This window comes from Argentina silus (assembly GCF_951799395.1).
Source record: "Argentina silus genome assembly, chromosome: Y".
NCBI lineage: Eukaryota > Metazoa > Chordata > Actinopteri > Argentiniformes > Argentinidae > Argentina > Argentina silus.
The window spans coordinates 32869605-32895015 of record NC_139654.1 but is presented as its reverse complement, the minus strand read 5'-3'; the positions used below and the strand labels follow the sequence as shown (position 1 = coordinate 32895015).

Genomic DNA, 25411 nt, shown 5'->3' with positions numbered 1-25411 from the left:
GCAGTCGTAATGTCAGTAGGCTATTTTTTTTTTTTCAGGAGAGAACTTGTACAGGGGGGGTAGCGGGGATGAAGAGGTCTCTAGGGTTGGGGTTAAGGTTAGTATAGGGGGGGTAGTGAGGGTGAAGCGGTCTTTAGGAGGGACTGTTTAGATGTAGCCTGAAGAGATGGGTTTTCAATCTACGGCGGAAGATCGGAAGTGACCCTGCAGTCCTGACAGTAGTGGGAAGCTCATTCCACCAGCGGGGCGCCAGGACAGTGAAAAGCTGTGACCGAGTAGCGCGGCCACTGCATCCACGTAGAGGCGGCGGTGCCAGGCGGGCAGCCGAGGTGGACGAGCGGAGTGATCTTGCAGGGGTTTGGGCGCTAACCATTGCTTGCAAGTAGGGAGGGGCTGTTCCCTTTGCCGCCCGGTAGGCAAGCACCAGGGTCTTGAATTTGATGCGAGCTGCTACTGGGAGCCAGTGGAGGGTGCGGAGGAGGGGCGTGACATGGGAGAATTTGGGGAGATTTAACACCAGACGAACAGCAGCGTTGTGGATGAGCTGCAGAGGCCTGATGGAGGAGGCAGGGAGTCCGGCCAAGAGTGCATTGCAGCAGTCAAGGCGGGAGATCACAAGTGTTTGGACCAAAAGTTGTGCTGCTTCTCTGGTGAGGAATGGACGTATCCTTCTGATGTTGTAGAGGAAGAATCTACAGGAGCGTGCTGTCGCTGTGATGTTCGCCACACAGGATAAGTGGTTGTCAAGGATCACCCCAAGGTTCTTGGCTGTATGGGAGGAGGTCACAGTAGAGTTTTCTACTGTGATGGAGAAGTCTTGGAGAGGGCAGGCTTTCCCTGGGAGGAAGAGCAGCTCAGTCTTGTCAAGGTTGAGCTTGAGGTGGTGGGCTGACATCCAAGCAGAAATGTCTGCAAGACACGCAGGGACACGTGTTGCCACCTGTGAGTCAGAAGGGGGGAAGGAGAGAAAAAGTTGAGTGTCATCTGCGTAGGTGTGGTAGGAGAAACCATGTGAAGAAATTACAGAGCCGAGAGATTTGGTATAGAGAGAGAACAGTAAAGGCCCAAGGACAGAGCCCTGGGGGACACCAGTGGTGAGGGGTCGTGGAGAGGACAGCGATCCTCTTCACGTCACCTGGTAGGAGCGACCGGCCAGGTAGGATGCAAACCAGGAGAGTGCAGAGCCAGAGATGCCCAATTCTGAGAGGGTGGAGAGAAGGATCGGGTGGTTTACTGTGTCAAGTGCAGCAGACAGGTCCAGAAGAATGAGAACAGAGGAGAGAGAGGAAGCTGGAGCGGAGTGGAGAGCCTCTGTGACAGCGAGGAGAGCAGTTTCAGTGGAGTGCCCAGCTTTAAAGCCGGATTGGAGCCGGAGGGTCAAGGAAGTTGTTTTAAAGGAGGTAGTTAGACAGTTGGTTAGAGACAGCATGTTCAAGGGTTTTAGATAAGAAGGAGAGAAGGGATACCAGTCTGTAGTTATGGACAGCAGACGGGTAAAGAGTTGGTTTCTTGAGAAGAGGCTTGACTCTGGCTGTCTTGAAGGCAGCTGGGACAGATCCTGTGGATAGAGAGGAATTGATTAAGGTGATAAGGAACGGAAGGAGGTCTTTGGAGATGGATTGGAGAAGGGGGGAGGGGATAGGATCGAGGGGGCAGGTGGTTGCCCGCTTGGATGTGACCAGCTTTAGAACATCATCAGGGGAGAGGGGGGAGAAATCTGATAAACCAGAGACTGGGTGTTGCACAGTGGGTTTTGGAGGAGAGGTAGCATTGTTGGTGAGAGGTAGAGGGAAGAAGCTGCTAATGTCATCAACCTTCTTTTCAAAATAGGTGACAAAGTCATCGGCAGACAGAGAGGAGGGAGGAGGGGGAGGAGGAGGGTTGAGGAGTGAGGAAAATGTGGAGAACAGTTTCCTTGGGTCAGAGACAGAGGATTGAATTTTGGAATGGTAGCATAAGGCTTTAGCAGCTGATGCAGATGAGGTGTAGTTGAGGACGAGAGAGAGATAAGGGTCTAAATCATCAGGAAGGCCAGATTTTCTCCATTTCCTCTCAGCTGCCCGGAGCCCTATTCTACAAGCTTGCAGGGTTTCAGACAGCCAGGGAGCACGTGGAGTGGATGGTGCCGGCCTTGAGATCTGTGGACAGAGAGAGTCGAAGGATGAGGAAAGAGAGGACAGGAGAGTGGAGGAAGCTGCATCAGTGGATAGAAGAGAGAAGGATTCAACAGAGGGTAGGGCGGATAAGACAGAGGAAGAAAGAGTGGTGAGTGAGAGGGTGCGCAGGTTGCGACGAGAGGACACAGTGTGGGTAGAGACTGGTTGGGAGGGTGAGCATTTGAGAGGGAGGGAGAAGGATACAAAATGATGGTCAGAAACCGGAAGAGGGGTAACAGTGAGGTTTGAGTTATGGGAGGATCTTGTGAAGACAAGGTCGAGCTGATTGCCTGCCTTATGAGTGGGAGGAGAGTGGGACAGGGTAAGGCCGAAGGAGAGTGTTTCAGACGAGTGAAGCTTCTCCGACTGGATGTTGAAGTCACCCAGTAGTGTGAGCGGTGTGCCATTCTCAGGGAAGAAGCTGAGAAGGACATCCATCTCATCTAAGAAGTGACCAAGCTGATCTGGGGGACAAAAGATAACAATAATGTGAAGTTTGACAGGGGAGGTGATAGAAACAGCATGGAATTCAAAGGAGGATATGGACAGGTGTGACAGGAGAAGGACATTTTGTGACCACTTAGGCGAGATGAGGAGTCCTGTTCCTCCTCCTCGACCAGAGAGTCTAGGGGAATGAGAAAAGCAGTAGGCATCAGAGAGGGCTGCCGGAGTAGCTGTGTTATCCGGTGTAATCCATGTCTCTGTGAGAGCAAGGAAGTGGAGAGACATGAAGCAGGCATAGGGTGAGATAGCCTCTGCTTTCCGGACCGCTGATTGGCAGTTCCAAAGTCCTCCCGTGACAGTTAGGTCGTGGTTAGTTGAGCATGGTGGATAGATTAGATGGGAAGGGTTGAGAGTGGAGGTGTAGCGTCGAGGTGTCCTCCTAATGTAGGAAATAACAGGAATGGGGAGAAAGCACATTGTGATTTTTTGCCGGTGTAGTGGGAGAGGGTTAGTGGGAAATGTAGGATACAGGTAGGCTCAATACACTCAAGGTAATATATATATATATATTTTTTTTTTATCAAAGTAGAATTAAAAGTAGTATGGCCTTCCTCTCAGGCCTTCCTCGATGGACTGCGATCGTCACGAAATAAATGCAGATTCTGTGATTGCTGATGACTAGCAGGGTAGCATCCCCTCCCACCTGACGATCAGTTAACGACCAGACAGGTTTCACCACTTACTCAATTCCAAATGTATTAGTCGTGGTCCAGGGTGAGCAGGAGTTAAATACCTGGCAGGATAGTGTTTAGGCCCTCCCACTGGAGATTGACTTCAAACAAATGGCTTCCAATAGAAACTACTTAAGGCAGGATAGCCAAACAAACAACTCTTAATAGCACTCTGATTAGAGACAAGATTAAACCAACTTACTCAGACTGGAGAACAGGCTTCAGGCAGGATAGCCACTGCTAAACAAACAACTCCTAATAGCACTCTGACTACAAACAAGATTAAACCAACTTACTCAGACTGGAGAACAGGCTTCAGGCAGGATAGCCACTGCTAAACAAACAACTCCTAATAGCACTTTGACTAGAAACAAGATTAAACCAATTTACTCAGACTGGAGAACAGGCTTCAGGCAGGATAGCCACTGCTAAACAAACAACTCCTAATAGCACTCTGACTACAAACAAGATGAAACCAACTTACTCAGACTGGAGAACAGGCTTCACCACTCACTCAATCCCAAATGTATTATCTTATACATTACATTATATTATTCATCAACTGCAATAAAAATAACCAGAGAGACATAATACTTGGGTTGCCACTTCCTTTAATATCATTTTGATGCAGAGGTTTACAAAGCCTGCAATTAATTTGTTCAAATACGTACGGTAATTCTATATATTTGAACAGTTGCAAACGTCTACACATCCAGACCTCTATACCAGATTTCTCTGTTCTCTATTAAATAAATCCATGCAACATTCATGTTTGAAATCCTTATTCCACATGAAATCTTGTCACCACCCTTGAACTGAGGTCTGTGGGAGCACCCTGATATAAATCTCAGGTCATAGACAGAACAAACACCTAAAAGCAGATTGAGCAAAGTTTGAGAAAGATCTAAGCAAAAATCTTCTTTCAGTGACAATTCTAGGAAATGTGTATATAGTATATGATATCTAGTGAGAATACCTATTCAAGTACCGCAAACAAAAGTGGACACTTTATTTTATTTTTTCAGAACTCAAAATGTTGATGTAGAAAACCTGAACCATAAAAGGGATTGTAACAGGTTTCTATACACGGAGGCGGACTCGGTGGTCGGGATACAGAAAGTAAATCGTTTATTTAAAAAGAGTTCTTCTTTTAATTCACTCTCGGCCCTGGCCGACTTGTCAAGTTTAGCTTTTCAGCCTTCGTTTTCCCGATCTCTCCTCTGTTGCTGCTCTCCCGGTCCCTTCTACTGAAAGCAGAGGCACACACATCTTAAACCATTCCGTTAACGAGGCTTCATTCACAACAGGTGCGCAACAAGCCTCGTTTACGTAACCCTGGCCATGGTCCTGTAGCTCCCTCTACAGGCCGAACGCTGCATGTCCCCCCACATACCCCCACCGCCCGACACAGGCCGAGGACACGACGGCCGACAGCCTACTCCCCCCCCCCTGCACGGGAGAGGAAGTCTGCCACGACCATCTGCGCCCCCGGTCTGTGCACGACCGAAAAGTTGAAGGGCTGCAACGCGAGATACCACCGGGTGATCCTCGCGTTCACATCCTTCATGCGGTGGAGCCACTGGAGGGGAGCATGGTTGGAATAGAGGGTGAAAGCGCGACCCAGCAGGTAGTAGCGGAGGGCGCCGACCACCCACTTGATGGCGAGGCACTCCTTCTCCACCGTGCTGTACCGGCCCTCCCTCTCCGATAGTTTGCGGCTCAGGTACAGCACTGGCCGGTCAGCCCCCTCCACCTGCTGGGTCAGCACTGCTCCCAGGCCTCTATCCGACGCGTCTGTCTGTAGGGAGAAAGGGAGGTTAAAATCAGACGCATACAGGACCGTTTCTCCACAAAGAGCGCCCTTAAGGGCCTCGAACGACCCCTGGCACTGGCCCGACCATTGGACCGGATCCGGGGCACCCTTCCGGGTGAGGTCCGTCAAGGGACTGGCCAGCTCGGAGAAGCCCAGCACGAACTGCCGGTAATAGCCAGCCAGCCCCAGGAACGCCCTCACCTCCTTCTTAGTCTTGGGCCGTGGAGAGGCGGCGATGGCCGCAGTCTTTTCAACCTGCGGCAGCACCTCCCCTCGACCCAAGTGGTACCCCAGATACCGGATCTCCCTCCGCCCGATCACGCACTTTTTCGGGTTGGCCGTCAGCCCCGCCTGCCTCAGGGACTGCAGAACAGCAGCCACACGCTGCATATGCTGCGCCCAGGTGTCAATGTAAATGACAACGTAATCCAGATAGGCAGCAGAATAGGCAGAGTGAGGCCGCAGAATGCGGTCCATGAGGTGCTGGAAAGTGGCTGGGGCCCCGAACAACCCGAAAGGAAGCACCATGAACTGATACAACCCGAGCGGAGTGGAGAATGCAGTCTTCTCCCAGGATACCGGCGAGAGGGGAATCTTCCAGTATCCCTTCGTGCAATCCAATGTCGTAAAGAACCTGGCCGTGCCAAGCCGGTCCAAGAGCTCGTCAACCCGGGGCATCGGGTAGGCATCGAATTTGGAGGCCGCATTAACCCTTCTATAATCAACACAGAACCGTATAGACCCATCCGGCTTGTTGACAAGCACAATGGGGCTACACCAGTCACTGTGGGACTTCTCGACCACACCCAGCTCCAGCATGGCTTCCAATTCCTTGCACACAATGTCTCGTTTGTCTACCGGCAACCTATAGGGGCGTGTGCGCACCGTTAAACCCGGCTGCGTTTCTACATGGTGGTCGATAAGCGTAGTCCGACCGGGCAGGGGAGAGAACACGTCAGCGAACCTAGCTTGCAAATCTGCAATGTCCGTGGCCTGGCTAGCAGAGAGATGGTCATCAATATCGACCGGAGTGCTAATTTTTGATTTTGGGACTTCCGGTCCGAACTCATCTCTCTCTGGAATTATTGTAGCCAGAGCAACAGTGACCACGTCGTTCCATTTTTTAAGGAGATTTACGTGATACACCTGCAAGCTATCCCCCCGGTCCGAGCGTACTACCTCATAATCCACGTCCCCCATGCGACGTGTGACCACAAACGACCCTTGCCACTTCGCGAGTAATTTCGTGCTGGAGGTGGGTAACAGTACGAGCACCTTGTCTCCCGGTGAAAATTCTCGCAGGTTAGATCCCCTGTCGTAGAGGCGCTTTTGACGCTCCTGGGCTTGCTGCAAATGCTCACGTGAGATAACCCCTAGGGCGTGGAGCTTTGTGCGCAAGTCCAGGACGTACTGAATCTAATTTTTATCTCACCCTTCCTCCCAATTTTCTTTAAAAAGGTCTAGGACACCCCGGGGCTTACGCCCGTAGAGTAATTCAAACAGGGAAAACCCGGTGGAAGCTTGGGGAACTTCCCGTACCGCAAACAGCAGGGGATCTAGCCATTTATGCCAATTCCGACTATCCTCGTGCACAAACTTCCGGATCATTGATTTCAAGGTCCGATTGAACCGCTCACAAAGGCCATCGGTGGCCGGGTGGTAAACACTGGTTCGAATCGCCTTGATGTTCAACAACCCGTACAGTTCCTTGAGGATGCGTGACATAAAATTGGTGCCCTGGTCGGTGAGAATCTCTTTCGGGATTCCCACCCGGGAGATCATTTGAAACAATGGCTGCGCTACACTCCTGGCAGAAATATTCTGCAGCGGTATTGCCTCGGAGTATCGGGTTGCGTAATCTATCAAAACCGAATGGGTTCTCGACTAATGGTAACGGCCGCAAGGGGGCCCGTGGAATGGCTGGGGGATTTACCAATTGACATTCGCGACAGGAAGCGCATCACCTACGCACCTCTGCCCGAATTCCCGGGCAATAAAATTTAGCCATTATACGGTTTAGTGTCTTATCATATCCTAAATGGCCCGCCATGGGGTTGAAATGAGCCGCCTGGAAGACCATTTCCCGGCGGCTACGGGGAACCAACAACTGGGTTACTTCCTCCTGACTATGCGAGTCACGACTCACTCGGTATAACCTGTCGCTGAAATCTCAGGTTGAGACCCCCCCCGCCGGCTCCGGCTCCTCGGCAGTGTCGCGAGGCGTCGCCTCAGCACAGAGCACATTACACGCCTCACACCTCCCTCTCTATCGTGCACGCACCCCGGTAGCCCTCTTTACTGCTTGAGGAAACCCCTCCCAATCTACACCCGCAAGGGGATGCGTGAGGCACGGGCTAACCGCCGCCTGTACACTATGCTTTTTTCCCTCATAATGAATTTCGATAGCGACCACAGAGTATTCGTGGATGTCCCCATGCACACACTTCACCAACACCCTCGATGCCTTTAACAATGCCCCCGGTCGAACCAGGCAGTCCTGGATCATGGACTGCATGCAGCCCGATTCCAAGAACGCCTGGTGCGTATCATGTTGTATCCTTACCGGAACACAATACGCCTCTCCTGGTCCGGGGGGAGGGCCCGGTATGTTGCCGATGCGGACGACCTGCCCCACCTCCATCACTGGGCAATCCGCCTGAACATGGCCCGGCCGTTCGCATCGCCAACACCCCCCCCCTGCCGCTCGAGGTGCTTCCTGTGGGGCCAGGGCTGGTTCTCGATATGCCCGCCCCTGCCATCTCGTCTTCGGTGCGGGCGCCGGCCTCTCTCCTTCCGGTACCACGGCTCCTTCCGGGTGCGGGGCCGGGGTTGGTCGCCGGGGCTCCCACGGTGGGAGGGAGAGATGGTCCTCCGCCAAGCTCACGGCGGCCGCGAGATCCTGGGGCCAGTGGTACTGGACCCAGGCGGCGGTTCGGGACGGGATCGCCGTGAGGAACTGCTCCATCACCACCCGGTCCCCGACCTCCTCCGCCGAGCTGTTCCTCGGGTCCAGCCACCGCCACACGCTGTCCCGCAGCCGCTGGGCGTAGGCAAAGGGTCGGCTCCCCTCCTCCATCGTCAGGGCCCGGAACCGGCGACGGTGTTCCTCCGGTGTGAGGCCCAGGCGGTCTCGAATTGCCCGGGCTAGGGAGGGATAATCCCGTTGGGCGGCCGCTGGCAGGCTGTGGGCAGCGAGCTGCGCCTCACCTGACAGGAGGGGCAGCAGATGGTATGCCCACTCGCCGTCCGGCCACCCCGAGATCCTCGCCGTCCCCTCGAACACCGCCAGGAACGCCTCCGGGTCGTCCAGGTCCCCCATTTTCTGGAGGTGGACCTTGGGGGGACCTTGTGCCGACCCGGGCGCCGGCCCCGCCTTGATGGCCCGACGAGCTCCCGGAGGAGGGTACGGTCCTCAGCCCACGCCGTCGCCATCTCCCCCACCGCGGCCTGCTGCTCCTGCTGCGGGTGGGCCTGCTGCTCGAGGATCATAGTCATCCTGCCGATGGCCGCACTTAATGTTTCCATCCCCTCCGTGTCCCAGGTTGGGCGCCAATGTAACAGGTTTCTATACACGGAGGCGGACTCGGTGGTCGGGATACAGAAAGTAAATCATTTATTTAAAAAGGGTTCTTCTTTTAGTTCACTCTCAGCCCTGGCCGACTTGTCAAGTTTAGCTTTTCAGCCTTCGTTTTCCCGATCTCTCCTCCGTCGCTGCTCTCCCAGTCCCTTCTACTGAAAGCAGAGGCACACACATCTTAAACCATTCCGTTAACGAGGCTTCATTCACAACAGGTGCGCAACAAGCCTCGTTTACGTAACCCTGGCCACGGTCCTGTAGCTCCCTCTACAGGCCGAACTCTGCATGTCCCCCCACAGTGATCATAACATGTAAACCGACCCTTATTTTTGTTTTTGTTAAAAAACACTCAGACTTTATCAATAATCATACAATCATATAAATTGTTGAAGCTAAGTATCAAGCTTAAGTAGCACTACACGTCATGTGTCAGTGCTGTTCAAAAGATAGTTCTTATAATAATAACAATAATAATCATAATGTCAATGATTTTTTATTACTTTTTATTAGCAAATGCCAAGTAACTACCATGTAAATTACACATTTGTCATTGTGCTTTTTGTTTTGGGATGGTAGTGTAAAGAATACACTGCTCTCACAGAAATACAGTAACATACTGTACTGTACAAGGGGCCTGAGACATTCTTGACCACCAGACCTGTCACATTATCAACATGTAATTCAAAGCCTATCCTCAAGGCGGCACTGCATGTGCCTCCAGACTCCAGACAATTAGCAACAGATTTTCAGACTTTTAACCAAAAGGTTGCTTTCATGATTGGAATCCTCCTATGGATATTGTTAAACGAGAAGTTTATATTATTTCTTGTAAAAGTATTGTGAGTATTATGGGTCTGCAACTTGTGTATCAACACATGGTTTGAGAGGGCTCTATGTCGTCCTCTTGGTACTAAGGGATGGAACTATAGTAAAAACAAGTAAATAATTCCTCAGGTCCCTAGGTATGGGAAATGGAGAGTGCCACCAATGTATATTAAAGACTTTATACAAATACTGTGTTTCACACTGTTTTTGTTTCCCAAGGCATGTATAATATAGCACAACAAAAAAGAAAATACATTTTAAAAACATCTCTCATCTCATTAAGCACTGAGCAAGGCTGTTCTCTAATAACAAAGCATTAAGAAACCTATTAAACGAGACATGACACGCTCACTGGGTTGCCAGTTAGATAGCTGACTCCCCCCAACCGTCAGCGACCAGGACAGAGTTGACCAACAACAGTGTCCACCTGGCAAAACTCAACGCCGATGGCCAGTAGCTTCAGGTGTGGTGAAGACAGAGATGCCACGCAACGCCATGCCTGAACCGTGCTGAACCTCTACCATCAGGGCATTAGAGGATAGTGCAGAAGAACTTCTTCTCTCTGAAGGGGTTCTCAGAGGCAGACACGGGCACAATGAGAGGGTCCTCACATATGTGGGCATCACAATATGCCATCAGGTCTGCAGCTGCCTTTGACACCTGTTGTGGTGAGACAAGGGGGAGAGACATACAGAAATGATCAGGCATGAAAGGCCACCACCATTCAGGGAGGGGGAATTGTTGGTCTCACCAAAGTAGTGTCCACTCACTCGCACGCACACCATTCTGTTTTAACTAGAAATGTCTTTTTAGGCTAGGCTATATAGCAAATACATATATTTATCTTTTATTGAATGAACAGAGCTCTAAGTTCCCCCACTGGACTGAGTAGGAGGTTATAGGAGGGTACCCAGCAAGGGAAATGTGAGGTGCAGCTGTGCAGGAGGAAAGACTGGGGCTCTGGGAGTGTGTCTCGTCCCAGTGCTAGTGACACACCTGTTCCCTCGCTAGAGATTACATCTCCCATCATCCTGTCTTTAGCTCTCTTTCCCTCAACACTAGATAAATGGACAAAGTTACAACAAAACATTATAATACATCAATAGGGTTGTAACGGTCAATAATGAATATTATCAAGATTGTGTCACAAAAAAATTAGGATCTACTGTTATTTCCCTGTTCCTTGGATATCATTTACATTATATATCAGCAATAGAATGGTGATCAAGAGAAAACTAATAGACATAGAGAAGTGCAGTAAATAATATATGTAATTCAGCAAACAAACACAACAGAGTCCATGTACAATCACAAAGCCCCCCCTAGGAGTTAGGGGGCTCCTTTTCCCCCATAATAATAATGTGTGACCTATACAGGCTATATACTACATTTGACTGATACATGTCACAGGGTCATATGAGAATTACACTTTCACACCATACTAGTGTTTTGCCAACTAAACTGCTTTAGTAGAAAGAACAAAGAAATAAAGAAAGAGAATGAAAGCATCACTGGAAAACAAGTGGTAGTGCTGAAATTAATGAACACTGTGATCCCTTCAATCAGCTGCACAGAAACTCTGATGCAGTCCCTCTCCCTCGTCAGACTCCATAATTAGATTTAGAGGATCAGCAGAGGGAGCCCTCATCTCCCTCTCTCCTCTTCCATCACTCTCTCTTTCTATCTCTTTGTGTCCCTCTGCTTTACTCACTCCTCAACTCTCTTAATGTATCTATATCTCCCTCAGTCTTTCTTTCCATGCCTCTCTCTGCATTCCCTCTGTCTCTTGCTCTCCTGCAACACACATAATGGGGTAAGGAGAGGAGAAGAGAAGTACTCTCCGCTGAGAGGGGGAGGGGTTCTGTCTCGGGTCCTCTCCGAAATTTGGCAAGAGGGAACTGGAGGTTGCACCCCTCCAAGATGCAACCCCAGGCTTTATTTGAAGTTAAGGATAATTATTTATTTATCTGCTTCTCTACAGCAGAGAAGAGGTTTTCATATAAGTGACCTTATATGACTGGGTATAATGCTCCAGGGCAGTCATTCCCTGAACACATGAGGAGCATACAGCTTTGAGGGCACATAGGTAGGGTGTCTTCAAAAAGTAATAGAGGGCCAACTTATCCTTCCATTTGAACACCTCCTTCATCATCCCATCATCAATATCTCAAGGGTTGATTTTGACATTTTTGAAGAAATAGGCCCAACCGATATAGTGATGATTTAAATTGTTTATCCATCTAATATTGAAGAAACTTACAGGGCAGGGTTACCATATCAGCTTGATTACATATTCAAGGTTCAAATTACAGGCAGGATCGAGAAACTTATTAACATGTACCTGTAATTAACACCGATGACAATATAAGAACCAAGACCCTCCCCAAGACAAATGATTACGGTGGCTTCAATGAGAAGCCTCTTTTATGAATGAAAGGCAACAACTTCTTTGTGTAAATACTGTGATTACATTTTCTCTTACCACACCTCTAAGGTTCTATAGCCATTGTATAATTACCATATGGATAGCTGTGATTCCGGGCTGAGGGCTAGGAGGGAGAGTACAGAGACTGTCACATCCTGCCAACCGGATAGTGGAAGTGTGAAATGTTGAATGCCGATTGATCAATAGGATATGGTAGGAAGTCTCCCCATTGTTCTTTCCCTCCCGCCACCTCTCACATAAGCACAAGCTCACAGGTGATAGCCTTTGTGACATTTGGTGTTTCATCTCTATAAAAGACAATCTTGAGAATCGCCTCTTTAGACTTGTGCTGAACAGACCCCCGGATTTACACCGGGCTGCTGTTACGCTCTTGTCTCTTGTTTGCAAGCAATAATAAATACCGGATCCGAATATTGTGGCTACTCAGGACTTATTTCTTGATTCTTACCTCCGAAGAGCTGAAGTACAGAGTGGTAAATCCTAGACATCCACCACAGTAACTATGCATACAGTGCGTAAGTAATGGGACAGCTAAGCATTTTTTCTTCTTTTGGCTGTATACTCCAAAAGTTTGGATTTGAAATCAAACAATTACTATGAGGTTGAAGTAGAGATTCTCAGCTTTTATTTTATGGTATTTGTGTACATATTGGTTTCACCATTTAGAAATTACAACCCTTTTTTTATGCAGTCCCCCTACTTCACGGTACCCAAAAGTGATGGGACAATTTGGTTCGGTGTTTCTGGTTCGTCAGGTGTTCCGTCACATCATTTGTGCATGTCATAAGAGAGCTCTCAATGTCTAGTATTGATTCTAGGCTTTGCGTTTGGCTTTTACATTTACATTTACATTCATGGCATTTAGCAGCCGCCTTTATCCAAAGCGACTGACAACAATACATTTGTAAGTGAATCATCTGTCCAACAGTCATCATAAGACAAAGTAATCAATGCTCACACCAGGGACCATAGGCAGTCGTAATGCCAGTAGGCTATTTTTTCTTTGAAATGTATTTTATTAGCAAGAGAGAGTACAGGGGGGGTAGCAGGGATGAAGAGGTCTCTAGGGTTGGGGTTAGGGTTAGTGTAGGGGGGGTAGTGAGGGTGAAGCGGTCTTTAGGAGGGACTGTTAAGATGTAGCCTGAAGAGATGGGTTTTCAATCTACGGCGGAAGATCGGAAGTGACTCTACAGTCCTGACAGTAGTGGGAAGCTCATTCCACCAGCGGGGCGCCAGGACAGTGAAAAGCCGTGACCGAGTAGCGCGGCCACTGCATCCACGCGGTGCCAGGCGGGCAGCCGAGGTGGACGAGCGGAGTGATCTTGCAGGGGTTTGGGGGCTAACCATTGGAGTCTGCTATTGGTGTCTCTCAACATCAGGACCAAAGAGACGTCAATGAATGCCAGGGAAGCCATTATGAGGCTGAAATATCAGAAATAATCAAATCAGTACAGGCCTGGCAGAGCATCACCAGCAAAGATACCCAGCATCTGGAGGGGTCAATGGGTCGCAGACTTATTGCATGGAAAGGATTGTCTACCAAATACTAAACATCAGTGATTACTTTTGGTGGCCCAAAACAGGGGACTGTGTCTAAAAAGTGTTGCAATTTGTGAATGGTGAGGCCAATATGTACATACCATCAAATAGAAGCTGAGAATCTCTACTTTAACCTCATAGTAATTGTTTGATTTCAAATCCAAACTTTTGGAGTGTAGCGCCAAAAGAAGAAAAAATGCTTCACTGTCCCATTACTTATGCAGGGCACTGTATGTATACTGTACACTTTCCCACTGGATACCCATGTGTTCCATACTTATCTTTTAAAAAGCAAGGAAAAAAAAGGAATCTAGTAAACATGTAAAGAGTACAGCACTACCACTGTATATTGTTAATTGTTATTATTTGTTTTATATGACAACATCTTCTTATCAATGGTATACCACTTGCCTTACAGTATGTAACAATAAATATACTAAAACATCTATAATATCTCAAATGGAATGTGCAAACCTGCAAAATACAGCAACCATCCATGACAGATGTGAACGTTTTCACGGCCTCTCTGATGCTGTGAGTCAGGCACTTTCATTGTGAATTGGAGGTTACATCTGATTGCCTGTCAAATAATGCTGATGCTAAATTTTTGTTGCATTGACATTTGCCTTAGTTTCTAGAATCATGTCCTTTGAATATAAAAAATTACATGAAAGAAAATGCATAACCAACCCACCAATTGATTCAATTACAATAGAACACTGTGTCTAAGGGCTATCATGTATGATGATATGAACAGAAGAGAGGAGGCCTTATTACTGTAATTCAGAGGGTCGTTTGACTTTGGTCCTGAAGGCATGACCTGTGGAGATGTGTTATTAATGGTTACATTGTGTATGTATACAGAAATTCACACTACATTGCTAAATATTGCTCATACATTGCACATGCACTTGTCAAAAAAACCCACACACATAGCTATGAAGAGAAATACACCCATGCACAAGTTAAAATATACATACAGTCATGCACATGTTATACTACCACTAGTAATCTAACTCAGGGTAATGTACTTATCAAAGACAGTGTTTGTTGGCCATTAGTTCATGGGAGTCAAAATCTGTCTGCAGTTCTCACACAAGACAACCAAGCAGTCTGACCCGAACACATTTACAAATGGAGAAACACAAAGCATACCCCACACATACATTCCTTTAAACAAACACAAGTACCTTTATCCTATCCATACAGGCCTCCATCTTCAGTTGCTCCACAGCTTTCCTGGCTTCGGAGATGCTGGCTGTGCTGTTATTGGCAATGCCGTCCTTCATGGTCTTCCTGTTGTGTTGTTTAAAAGCACAAAAGATTTATGGAGCCAATAGATTGTGCACTATGCCACAAAACATCAGCCCTTAGGGGGTTTCTCTACCCCCCTTGGATGAGTCATTCAAAGTCCTAACCATTTAGATCAGACCCACTTACAGTGCCCTCCATAAGCATTGGATTGAAGCATTTTGTCTTCTTTTTGCTCAATACTCCAACAGTTTGGATTTGAAATCAAACAATACTATGAGGTTAAAGTAGACATTCTCAGCTTTAATTCAATGTTTTTCTTTTTTCAGATTGGTTTCACCATTTAGAAATTACAACCCTTTGTATGTATAGTCCCCCTATTTTATTCCAAAGGTATTGGAAAATTGGCTTGACAGGTGTTTCTGGTTAGTCAGGTGTGTTCCGTCACATAATTTGTGCAGGCATAGTCTTATTATCATGTACCAGAGTGATAGTGCAAGAGGAAAGTTTGGATTCATTGGATGGCACTTCATCATACAGTAAGACAATGACCCCAAACACATACTGCCATAGCAACTACGTTTTTCAGGGCCAAAAAGCAATGCAATCTTCAGATTTAAATCCAATTGAACATGCATTTAATTTCCTGATGATAGGATTTTAGGCAAAAAGACCTCAAAACTAACAAGAACTGAAAATGGCTGCAGTACAGCAGTACAGGCCTGGCAGAGCATCACCAGAGAATATACGCAGCGTCTGGTGGGGTCAATGGGTCGCAGACTTCAGGCAGTTATTGCATGCAAAGGATTGGCGACCATATACTAAAAATTAGTACTTTATTTGGACATTATATGATACTTTTGGAATACCTTTGGAGCCCTGAAATAGGGGAAGTATGTTTAAAAAATGTACTTTCAGGGACAATCAAGACCTGCTGCTCATCTGCTGCAGACTGGAAACCCATCTCTTGAAAAGGCATCTGGGTTCAGTCCTTCACCTGACTTTCCCCCTCCAGACACATATTCTACTGTATTCAAGCAACTTCATCCTAAACACTAAAATCAACTCAATTCATCTAAAAACTCACCTCTTCTCACTGTCATATATCCACTTTATGACTTTTAAATTGTTCTGCTTGTGTCACGCCCTCCACTTCCACCTAGCCTGTCCCAGGCTCTGTCTCCCCTGTCTGTCTCTGTCTGTCTGTGTGTGTATGTGTGGGCGTGGCCCCAGGCTCCAGCTATCCAGTACACATCATCCACTCCACCTGCTCGGTCTACACACCTGCAGTTCATCATCTCATCACCTTGCAGTATTTAAACCCCGACTTCCCATCCATTCATTGCCAGATCATTTGTTGTCCTTACACGTCAGCTTCGCCCTCGGCCGCTTCGTAGTGTTTATTTCTCAGAGCTTTTCTGTGTCTAGTATTTGACGAACCACACTCTCTCTGTTCTATAGTGCCACTTTCAGTTTCTGACTGCCTGCTCGCCTGCCTGCCCAGCCTGCCTGCCCTGTTTGCCCTGCCCTAGTGATGGGCAAATGAAGCTTTTGTGAAGCACTGAACCACTTGTGCCAATTGTTTCGAAAATGGGTTCATTACTCGAAGCTTCAGTTACAGTGACCTCTCCTGGCGAAGTGCAAGGCTGCAGTCAAATTAGGCAGGCTAGTTGGTGGACAGGAGGCTTTTAATTACACGCACGCATGCACGCACGAACACACACACCTCAATGAGCAGTGTTGGAGAAACTACTTTACTTTTGTAGAAAAGATCTTTTGTTCTGAAGCATCTTTGCTTTGATCAACCTTGGATTTAAAGTATTGTAACGACCCTGTGAAAGGCCCGTTAGCAATTCCGCCAAGGGAGTTACCGCTCTTGGTGTTGTGGCTAGCGCGGCCGGTTTGTAAGCGAAAGATTGCGAGTTCGATACCCGCTTAAGGCAAGCTGCTCTACCACGCCGTTCGCTACAGCATCTTTGCTTTGATGAAATTCTTTGATGCACACACACACTAAGACTGAATATCATGTTCTATTTGCAAATAAAGATTGATGAATGTGTGTATTGTGTTATTGAGGAGAGAGTGCTGGGGAAAATATGGCATAGGTTGGGTGTGTTTGTGTAACTATGGCAGGGGGTGATTATGTGGGATGGGGAACACTCAAAGATTACAAGAAGAACACTCAGAGAATACAAACGCAATACCAACAACTCAACAGCAACAACGCACCTACTACGACAATCCACAAATTGTGCATTGTTTAGAGCGGTTATAAAGTGTTGAGGCACTCAAATTCAAAACTGTCGCAACCTGTCACCTGTCAGAATCGAGACGAGGCAGTGCCAGTGAATCACCTGATTGGACCGCGAACCAGTCAGGTGATTCATTCAGGCAACGAAGCAGTTGCTGCTTCGGACGTCATATGTCACGTGATTTTTTTCGCACCAAAGCAAGCTTCGAAGCAGTGCTTCGATAAAATTGTTGGTCAGTGTTTGAAGCACGTATCGAAGCTTCAGTGTCAAACTGCCATCACTACCCTGCCCTGCCTGCCATACTCAAGGTATTCTAACTCCTGCTCACCTTGGACCAGGACTAATACATTTGGAATTGAGTGGTGAAACCTGTCTGGTCGTTGACTGATCGTTAGGTGGGAGGGGCTGCTACCCTGCTAGTCATCAGCAATTACAGAATCTGCATTTCTATCCTGATGACAGCGATTCGTTTATTTTTTCACTACTCTGAGTGTATTGAGCGCTACCTACATCTTGTATTGCCCACAAACCTTCCATCTATATATCAGCAAATATCACAATGTGCTTTCTCCCCATTCCTGTTATTTCATCCCTCTGGAGGACACATCGATGCTACACCTCCCCTCGCAACCATTCCAATCTAATCTACCCATCATGCTCAACTGACCATGACCTCACCGTCAGCGGTCCGGAAAGCAGCTTATGGCTGCTTCATGTCTCTCTACTTCCTTGCCCTCACAGAGACATGGATTACACCGGAAAACACAGCTACTCCGGCAGCCCTCTCTGATGCCTGTTAGCAATGCGGATGCGGTGGACCCAAGTGCGGAGAAATACTCAGACGAAGGCGTAAATACACGAACGTTTCTTTTAATTAAGATCGGGGCAGGATGCACAAACAAACACTGGGAGAAAAGGGTAAAATAAAAGTGGAGAAAGCCAAGCTCCAATAAACATAGGTACTCACTTCACAAGTGGCAAAACGAAGAACTAAGAGGGTAGTAACACGGACCGACAGGGTAAACACGAACAGACGGGGAGAATCTCTGACAAGGACATGGGGAAACACACAGGCTATAAATAACAAACAGGGGACAGAACACACAGGTGAAACGAATCCTGGTAGATTAGGAGGGCACTGGCCCCGTACCGCCAGAGGAAGGCGCCAGAGTCACCAGACAGCAACCTCAGGCGTGACAGATGCCTACTCCTTTTCTCATTCCCCTAGACTCTCTAGTCGAGGGGGAGGCACAGGACTCCTCATCTCACCTAAGTGGTCACATAATGTCCTTCCCCTGTCACACCTGTCCATATCCACCTTCGAATTCCATGCCATTCCTGTCACCTCCCCTGTCAAACTTCACATTGTCGTTATCTATTGTCCACCAGGTCAGCTTGGCCAGGGCGCGTTCCGGAACGCTCTGAGTGACGCCATCAAGTTGCCGTCCTGTGATGAGCCTCAAGACCTCAACCAGCTAATCTCCCTAGCCATCTGCTTGGACAACCGTGTCCGTGAGTGCCGCAGAGAGATCCACCAGGTCACAGGTCACGTCCCGTTCCCGTCTGTGACTCCCCGTTCTCTGCCTCCGAGAGGTCCCGAGCCCCGCCGAGTCTCCACGAGCCACTCTGACCCTGAGCCCATGCAGTTAGGTAGAGCTCGCCTATCCCCAGAGGAGAGGGCTCGCCGCCTCAGTGACGGGGCTTGCCTGTATTGCGGCCATTTTGGACACCTGGTAGCTACTTGCCCTACCTGTCCAGGCCGCTCGGGAAAAGGGCCGGCTTGTCAGTAATGGGAGAGACACTGACGAGTCGAGCAGCATGTTCCTCTCTCTCACGTCCCCAGCTCAATGCCACTCTTGTGTGGCGAACCCAGTCCCTGTCCCTCTTAACTCTGGTACAGATGAGAGTTTCTTAGACCGGGAGGTAGCTAAACAACTGGGTATTGAGAGCGAGCCCCTGGATTTTCCCCTGGAAGCCAAGGCCCTCAATGGGATGCCACTCGCCCGCGTTGAGTACAGGACAGTTCCGGTGACACTGTTATTGTCAGGTAATCACCAGGAGGTGATCAGTCTCCATATTCCCGACTGCCCCCACTCCCCTTTGGTGCTCTGTTTCCCCTGGCTGCAAACCCACAACCTGCAGATGGACTGGACCTCAGGTAAGGTTAGTTCCTGGAGCACTTTTTGTCACTCTCATTGTCTGCTCTCGGCCCCTGCACCCGCTATCTCTGACCCATTTCTCCTGCTGGAGTCTATTGATCTATTCTCTGTCCCGCACGATTACCACGACCTCGCTCCCGTTTTTAGCAAACATCTCGCCTTGTCCCTGCCGCCTCACCGCCCTTATGACTGCGCCATCGACCTCCTGCCCGGTGCCTCTCTCCCCAGTGGTCAACTTTATAACCTCTCCCGACCTGAATGTGAGGCGATGGAGAAGTATATTCAGGACTCCTGTCCGCAGGTATCACCCGTCCTTCCTCCTCCCCGGTGGGTGCGGGTTTTTTCTTTGTGGGGAAAAAGGATGGTTCTCTGTGGCCCTGCATTGACTTCTGTGGCTTGAACAATATCACTGTTAAAACAAATACCCTCTGCTGCTAATCAGCTCTGCTTTCGCCCCCCTCCACGGAGCTACCTTCTTCTCAAAACTGGACCTGCGCAATGCCTACCACCTAGTCCGCGTCCGTGAGGGTGATGAGTGGAAGACGGCGTTCAACACCCCCCTTTGACACTTTGAATATCTAGTAATGCCTTTTGGATTAACCAACGCCCCTGCTGTGTTCCAAGCCCTGGTCAATGACATGCTGCTCCGTGACATGCTGAACCGGTTTGTTTTTGCTTATTTGGATGATATTCCGATTTTTTTCCCAGTCCCCCTCTGAACATAAATTGCATGTTCGCCAAGTTCTTCAACGCCTTTTGGAGAACAAGTTATTTGTGAAGGCTGAGAAGTGTGAGTTTCATATTCTCAGAGTGTCATTCTTGGGGTACGTTATCGCCCCAGGTCAGGTTCAGATGGATCCTGCCAAGGTTTCCGCTGTGGCAGAGTGGCCAGCATCTACCAACCTCAAGTTTCCTTGGTTTTGCTAATTTCTATTGCAGATTCATCCGGAACTATAGCCTCACTCACAGCCCTCACCTCCACCTCTACTCCCTTCCGATGGTCACCTGAGGCAGAAGCCGCTCTCAACGAGCTCAAATGCCGTTTCATCACTGCCCCGGTCCTCATCCAACCCAACCCAGCCCTGCAGTTCATCGTGGAGGTGGATGCCTCAGACACGGGGGGGGGGGGTAGGTGCAGTCCTTTCTCAGCGGCCCCCTACTGACTTTTTGTGCTTTTTTCTCGTGCAAACTCTCTCCCCCAGAGAGAAATTATGACGTCTGCAACTGGGAGCTGCTCGCTGTCAAGATGGCCCTGGAGGAGTGGTGCCATTGGTTGGAGGGAGCTGACCAGCCCTTCATTGTATGGACAGACCACAGGAACCTCACTTACCTTCAATCTGCCAAGAGGTTGAACTCACGCCAAGCTAGGTGGGCTCTGTTCTTTGGCAGGTTCAACTTTACCCTGACTTACCGCCCTGCCTCCTGCAACGTCAAGCCTGACACCCTGTCACGGCTGTACTCCGCGGAGGAGAAGACTGCTGAGCCGGTTCCCATCCTACCACCCACCTGGTTCGTCGCCACCTTCACCTAGGAGATTGAGTTGCAGGTCAGGCAAGCCCACCCAGAGTCAACAACCCGACCCAGGTAACGGTCCCCTCAATTGCCTGTTTGTTCCTGACTCCGCTCCCAGGTTCCCCAGTGGGCTCATTCCACATGCCTCACCTGTCATCCTGGGATCAACCGGACGCTCCCCTTCCTCCGCCAACGGTTTTGGTGGCCTACCATGGATGCTGATGCCCGGTAATTTATCGCTGCCTGCACCATCTGTGCCCGGAACAAGACGTCCTCCAAACCCCGCTCTGGCCTTCTCCACCCCCTGCCAGTCCCCAGTCGTCCCTGGTCCCATATCGCCGTGGACTTCGTCACCGGTCTCCCTCCGTCTGATGGTAAGACTACCATTCTCACCGTCATTGATCGTTTCTCCGACCTCCGACCTCATAGTGGACCACGTTTTCCGCCTTCATGGCATCCCCTCTGACATCGTGTCCAACAGAAGCCCCCAGTTTGTTTCCCAGGTCTGGAAGGCGTTCTGCAAGGCCCTGGGTGCCACTGCCAGTTTATTTTCTGGTTAACATCCACAGACCAATGGCCAATCGGAGCAGGCCAACCAGGAGATGGAGGCTGCTCTACAATGCGTCACATCAGCCAACCCATCCACCTGGAGTTCCCAACTGTCCTGGGTGGAGTACGCCCATAACTCCCTCATCAATGCCTCCTCTGGTTTGTCCCCCTTCCTCTGTTCTCTCAGTTACCAGCCCCCCTTGTTTCCTGCACAGGAGGAGGACATTGCGGGTCCGTCCGTCCAGGCCCACATGCGCCGCTGCCGGGGGACCTGGAAGCGTGCCCGCACTGCCCTGCTCCTCGCATCCACACAGTCCCAGAATCAGGCTAACCGCCGCCGCACCTCGGCACCCGCTTACTCCCCTGGGTAAAAGGTATGGCTCCTCGCTAGGGATCTGCCCTTTAAGATGGAGTCCAAGAAGCTGGCTCCCCATTGTGTTGGTCCCTATGAAATTGAGTCCGTCATCAACCCCTGTGCTGTCCGCCTTAAACTCCCTGCCTCCCTTTGGGTTCACCCCACCTTTCATGTGTCCCAGATCAAGCCTGTCTCCTCCAGCCCTGTCCCCCCCCAGCGCCTGTTCCCCCTCCTCCCCGGATGATAAACGACCACCCACTGTCTGGCAGCTGCTGGACGTGCGACGTTGGGGTCGTGGATTTCAGTATTTGGTGGACTGGGAAGGTTACAGTCCTGAGGAGCACCCATGGATTCCTCGCTCCCAGATCCTGGACCCAGGCCTTATCCGGGACTTCCACTGTGCGCACCCGACTGGTTTCAGATGTGTGCCAGGTGGCGCCCGTAGAGGGGGGGGTACTGTCACGCCCTCCACTTCCACCTAGCCTGTCCCAGGCTCTCTCTCCTGTCTGTGTGTGTGGGCGTGGCCCCAGGCTCCAGCTATCCAGTTCACGTCATCCACTCCACCTGCTCGGTCTACACACCTGCGGTTCATCATCTCATCACCTTGCAGTATTTAAACCCCGGCTTCCCATCCACTCATCGCCAGATTGTTTGTCCTTACACGTCAGTCTCACTCTCGGCCGCTTAGTAGCGTTTATTTCTCAGAGCTTTTCTGTGTCTAGTATTTGACTTACCACGCTCTCTCTGTTCTTTTGTGCCACTTTCCGGTTTCTGTCTGCCTGTTCTGCCTGCCCTGTCTGCCTGTCTACCTGTTCTGACTGCCCTGCTTGTCATTCTACCCTGCCATTCCGTTAGCCCTATTCCTTCATTAAAATCCAGTTCCTTTTATATACGTGTCCTGACTCTGGGTCCTGCGCTTGGGTTCTCTAGCTCTGACCGTAACAGCTTGTGATACCTGTTCTGTTGTTCAATTGCACTGTGATAGTGTGTCTGCAAAGAGGACTAAATGCTATAGCTCTGGTCATAGGTTTTACATGCGGCTTGCTGGCCTACCTTTAAGGTAAGCTCAGCGTCAGCAACCCACACATAAAGCCCTGGACCAGAGCTAACTAAATGCATACTACAGAAGTTAGACTACATGATAATCACTTCCTTACATCTCTGCTGCTAACATTGTTACAGTACTACTCTTGAACCTCACTAATGACATGCATGTTCATGTTTACTGTCAATCTCAATAAATTAGGTTGGTCACTAATGAAGGCACAGGAGAAAATACTGAGCAGCAGTCCTGCAACCCCATCAGTAGGCCTATTACAGATATACTGTAGTTAGACTGAGTGGACAGAGTATGAACATATGCATGTACAATCTTGCCTCATGTCTCTGTGCGACAAGATTGCTCACCATACGCAATGCCTAGCTTACTGTATATTAAGCCCCATGTATCACGTGACAGGCCAAATTGTAACTTGCATTCCCGGGATCTGTGTTCTCTGAGCTCCAACAAGCTCCATTTAGCTCCATTAAGACTTCCAATTTTGCTTTTCGCCGTATTCGCGGCTTCAAAATAAAAGTGAGTTAAAACATGAATGGAAAGTGATGGGATCACAATATTTTCTGTTATTTTTGCTGAAATAAGGACAAATTACCCAACAGAAATTATATACAATTGTGAAAAAGTATTTTTGATCTTTAAAATGTACATATTGGTGCAATTACATGTAATTTTACACATGCCTATTATATTTGGATAAACTGGACTGTACACAAAATATTTTCCAAGGCTAAACATGATTTTCACTACCACTGTACTCCACAACACTTCTAGTATACATATCAACTGAGTTTTAACCATGAGCGATGTCATACAGACAATTATTGCCACTTTACTGTGTCCCAACAGTTCAAATTGCCACATCTAAGTTGCATAGGGAACACATTATGGATTGTACACAAAAACAAATCAAAGGCTAAACATGATTTTCACTACCACTGTACTCGACAACACTTCTAGTATGCATATCAGCTGAGTTTCAACCATGAGGGATGTCATATGAACAATCATTGATCCTTTACTGTGGCCCAACAGTTAAAAGTGCCACCTCTAAATTGCATAGGGAACATCTTTCACATACATTTGCGTCGACCGGAAGTAGGTGGGCGGAGTTCCACTATTGGGGCTCAGAGAAGACAGATATGCCCGGGAAACGAAATGATATTTCACTTGCAAACATCAATGACTAGGAGTCTTACATTCACATCAGTTTACCATCATGTGTAGCCCAGTGTAATAGTGTATTTTCATATAAGGACAAGATCTATATTGAACAGAGCGCATGCTTGCCACAAAAAATGCCGTGGGGTTGGGTTGTCGTCTACAAAAGAAATACTACTCAATGGAATTCATTTTCCAGGGTGCGCCCAAAATAGCTTATTACCAAGTGACAACGTATCAGACCCTGATCACGGAAGACCATCATAAAATTTAACCCCGATTTACACAGGCACTACAGTAAACAATTAATCGTGATTCAGGTTTATCAAATTATAGTATGTGTTGTCCAAATCGAACTGTAAAGCTGGTCATGCAAATTATTCTATTCATTCATCACACAGGCAGCCTGTTCTCTTATTTATATGCGAGTAGCCTATATTCGCATTCACATGCAGCCTATTCGCCTGGAAATTATAACCCTGATACTTACTATTTCAGAATTCACATGCAATATTTCGTTAGAAAACAGTTAGACATATCAATGCCGCCCATCGCATATGACAGAGCTAATGTGTGCGATTTCACCTACCTGAAATGTACCTATGGTTCCAATTCTGATAATTCCGGGTTGACTCCACCCAAAAAAGAGATCTGACAAATTCAAAACGAGGGAATGACCGAGGAAACCCCGCAACGTTTCAATCGTGAATGGCCACGATATTTATGGTTAAATGTGAGATATTAGCCGCGTACAGTGGCGCATCTCTGCCCAAAATGTCCGAGTGGTCACACATATCCGTTTGATGATCTATCCGCACAGCCAGATCTTTCAAAGCACCACAGTTGGACTTGGAGAAATGATTACGCATGCAGCTGGGGGAGACCTCTCTATGACGATGATATATGGGGCAGGAACCACTCAAGCAAAGGACCAAATGCTGTACTGTGAGGCGGCGGCGCAAAACGGCACATCTTTTATCACTTTGTAACACAGAACGCTGTCGTCCTTTCGCTTCAAGGAAAACGATTTGCTTGGATGATAAGACGTACAAATAAACGCAGTCTTGTGTGCCACATCCCCCCCTCTCTACATGCATACGAAAATGACATCCGCTGTATTTTCAATGTATTACTGCAGAGCGCACCGGGGACGTGGAGAGGCTTCCCTTCTTCTTTTTACACCAGTTTTGACATCATTGGATCTCCCAGATAATCCAAGGTAACACGGTAGAGTTACCCTCTGAGTTAGGCTACGAATTTCATAACACTCATTTCAGTCATGACACTCACGTCGGTTATTTAATGAAAATGGTAATACATTTACGCACTTTGAGCTGTACGGTGCCAGTAAATAGCCATCAACATTTGCTAAGACATCGCTTTCGACTCAAACTCACTTGATCCATGTTCTAGAAGTGTTGCCGAGTAGAGTGGTACCAGAGATTAATTGAAATTGTTGAAAAACAGTTTTGTACAACTATAATAGACATGTGTAGAATTACATGTAATTGCACCAATATGTACATTTTAAAGATTATAATTACTTTTTCAAACTTGTACTTTATGTTGGGTAATTTGTCCTTA

At 48.3% G+C, this 25411-nt stretch overlaps 2 protein-coding genes across 3 annotated transcripts in view; one reads left to right on the top strand and one right to left on the bottom strand.

Moving 5' to 3' along the window:
• The window catches only part of LOC310823572 (F-box only protein 11-like), a 274469-nt gene that overhangs the window by 103781 nt on the left and 145277 nt on the right, over window positions 1-25411 (top strand). The window lies entirely within an intron of this gene.
• LOC310823579 (guanine nucleotide-binding protein G(I)/G(S)/G(O) subunit gamma-4-like) lies at window positions 10068-24701 on the bottom strand. Of its 2 annotated transcripts, none has more exons than XM_083696467.1 (3): window positions 24417-24701; window positions 14722-14827; window positions 10068-10206 (listed from the first exon to the last, which is right to left on the bottom strand). In XM_083696467.1, exons 2-3 carry the CDS (start codon window positions 14818-14820, stop codon window positions 10078-10080), a joined length of 228 nt encoding a protein of 75 aa, XP_083552593.1. In that variant the 5' UTR covers window positions 14821-14827; window positions 24417-24701; the 3' UTR covers window positions 10068-10077. The 2 variants fall into 2 exon arrangements, with proteins under 2 accessions (XP_083552593.1, XP_083552594.1); XM_083696468.1 differs by having other exon boundaries at window positions 24428-24701.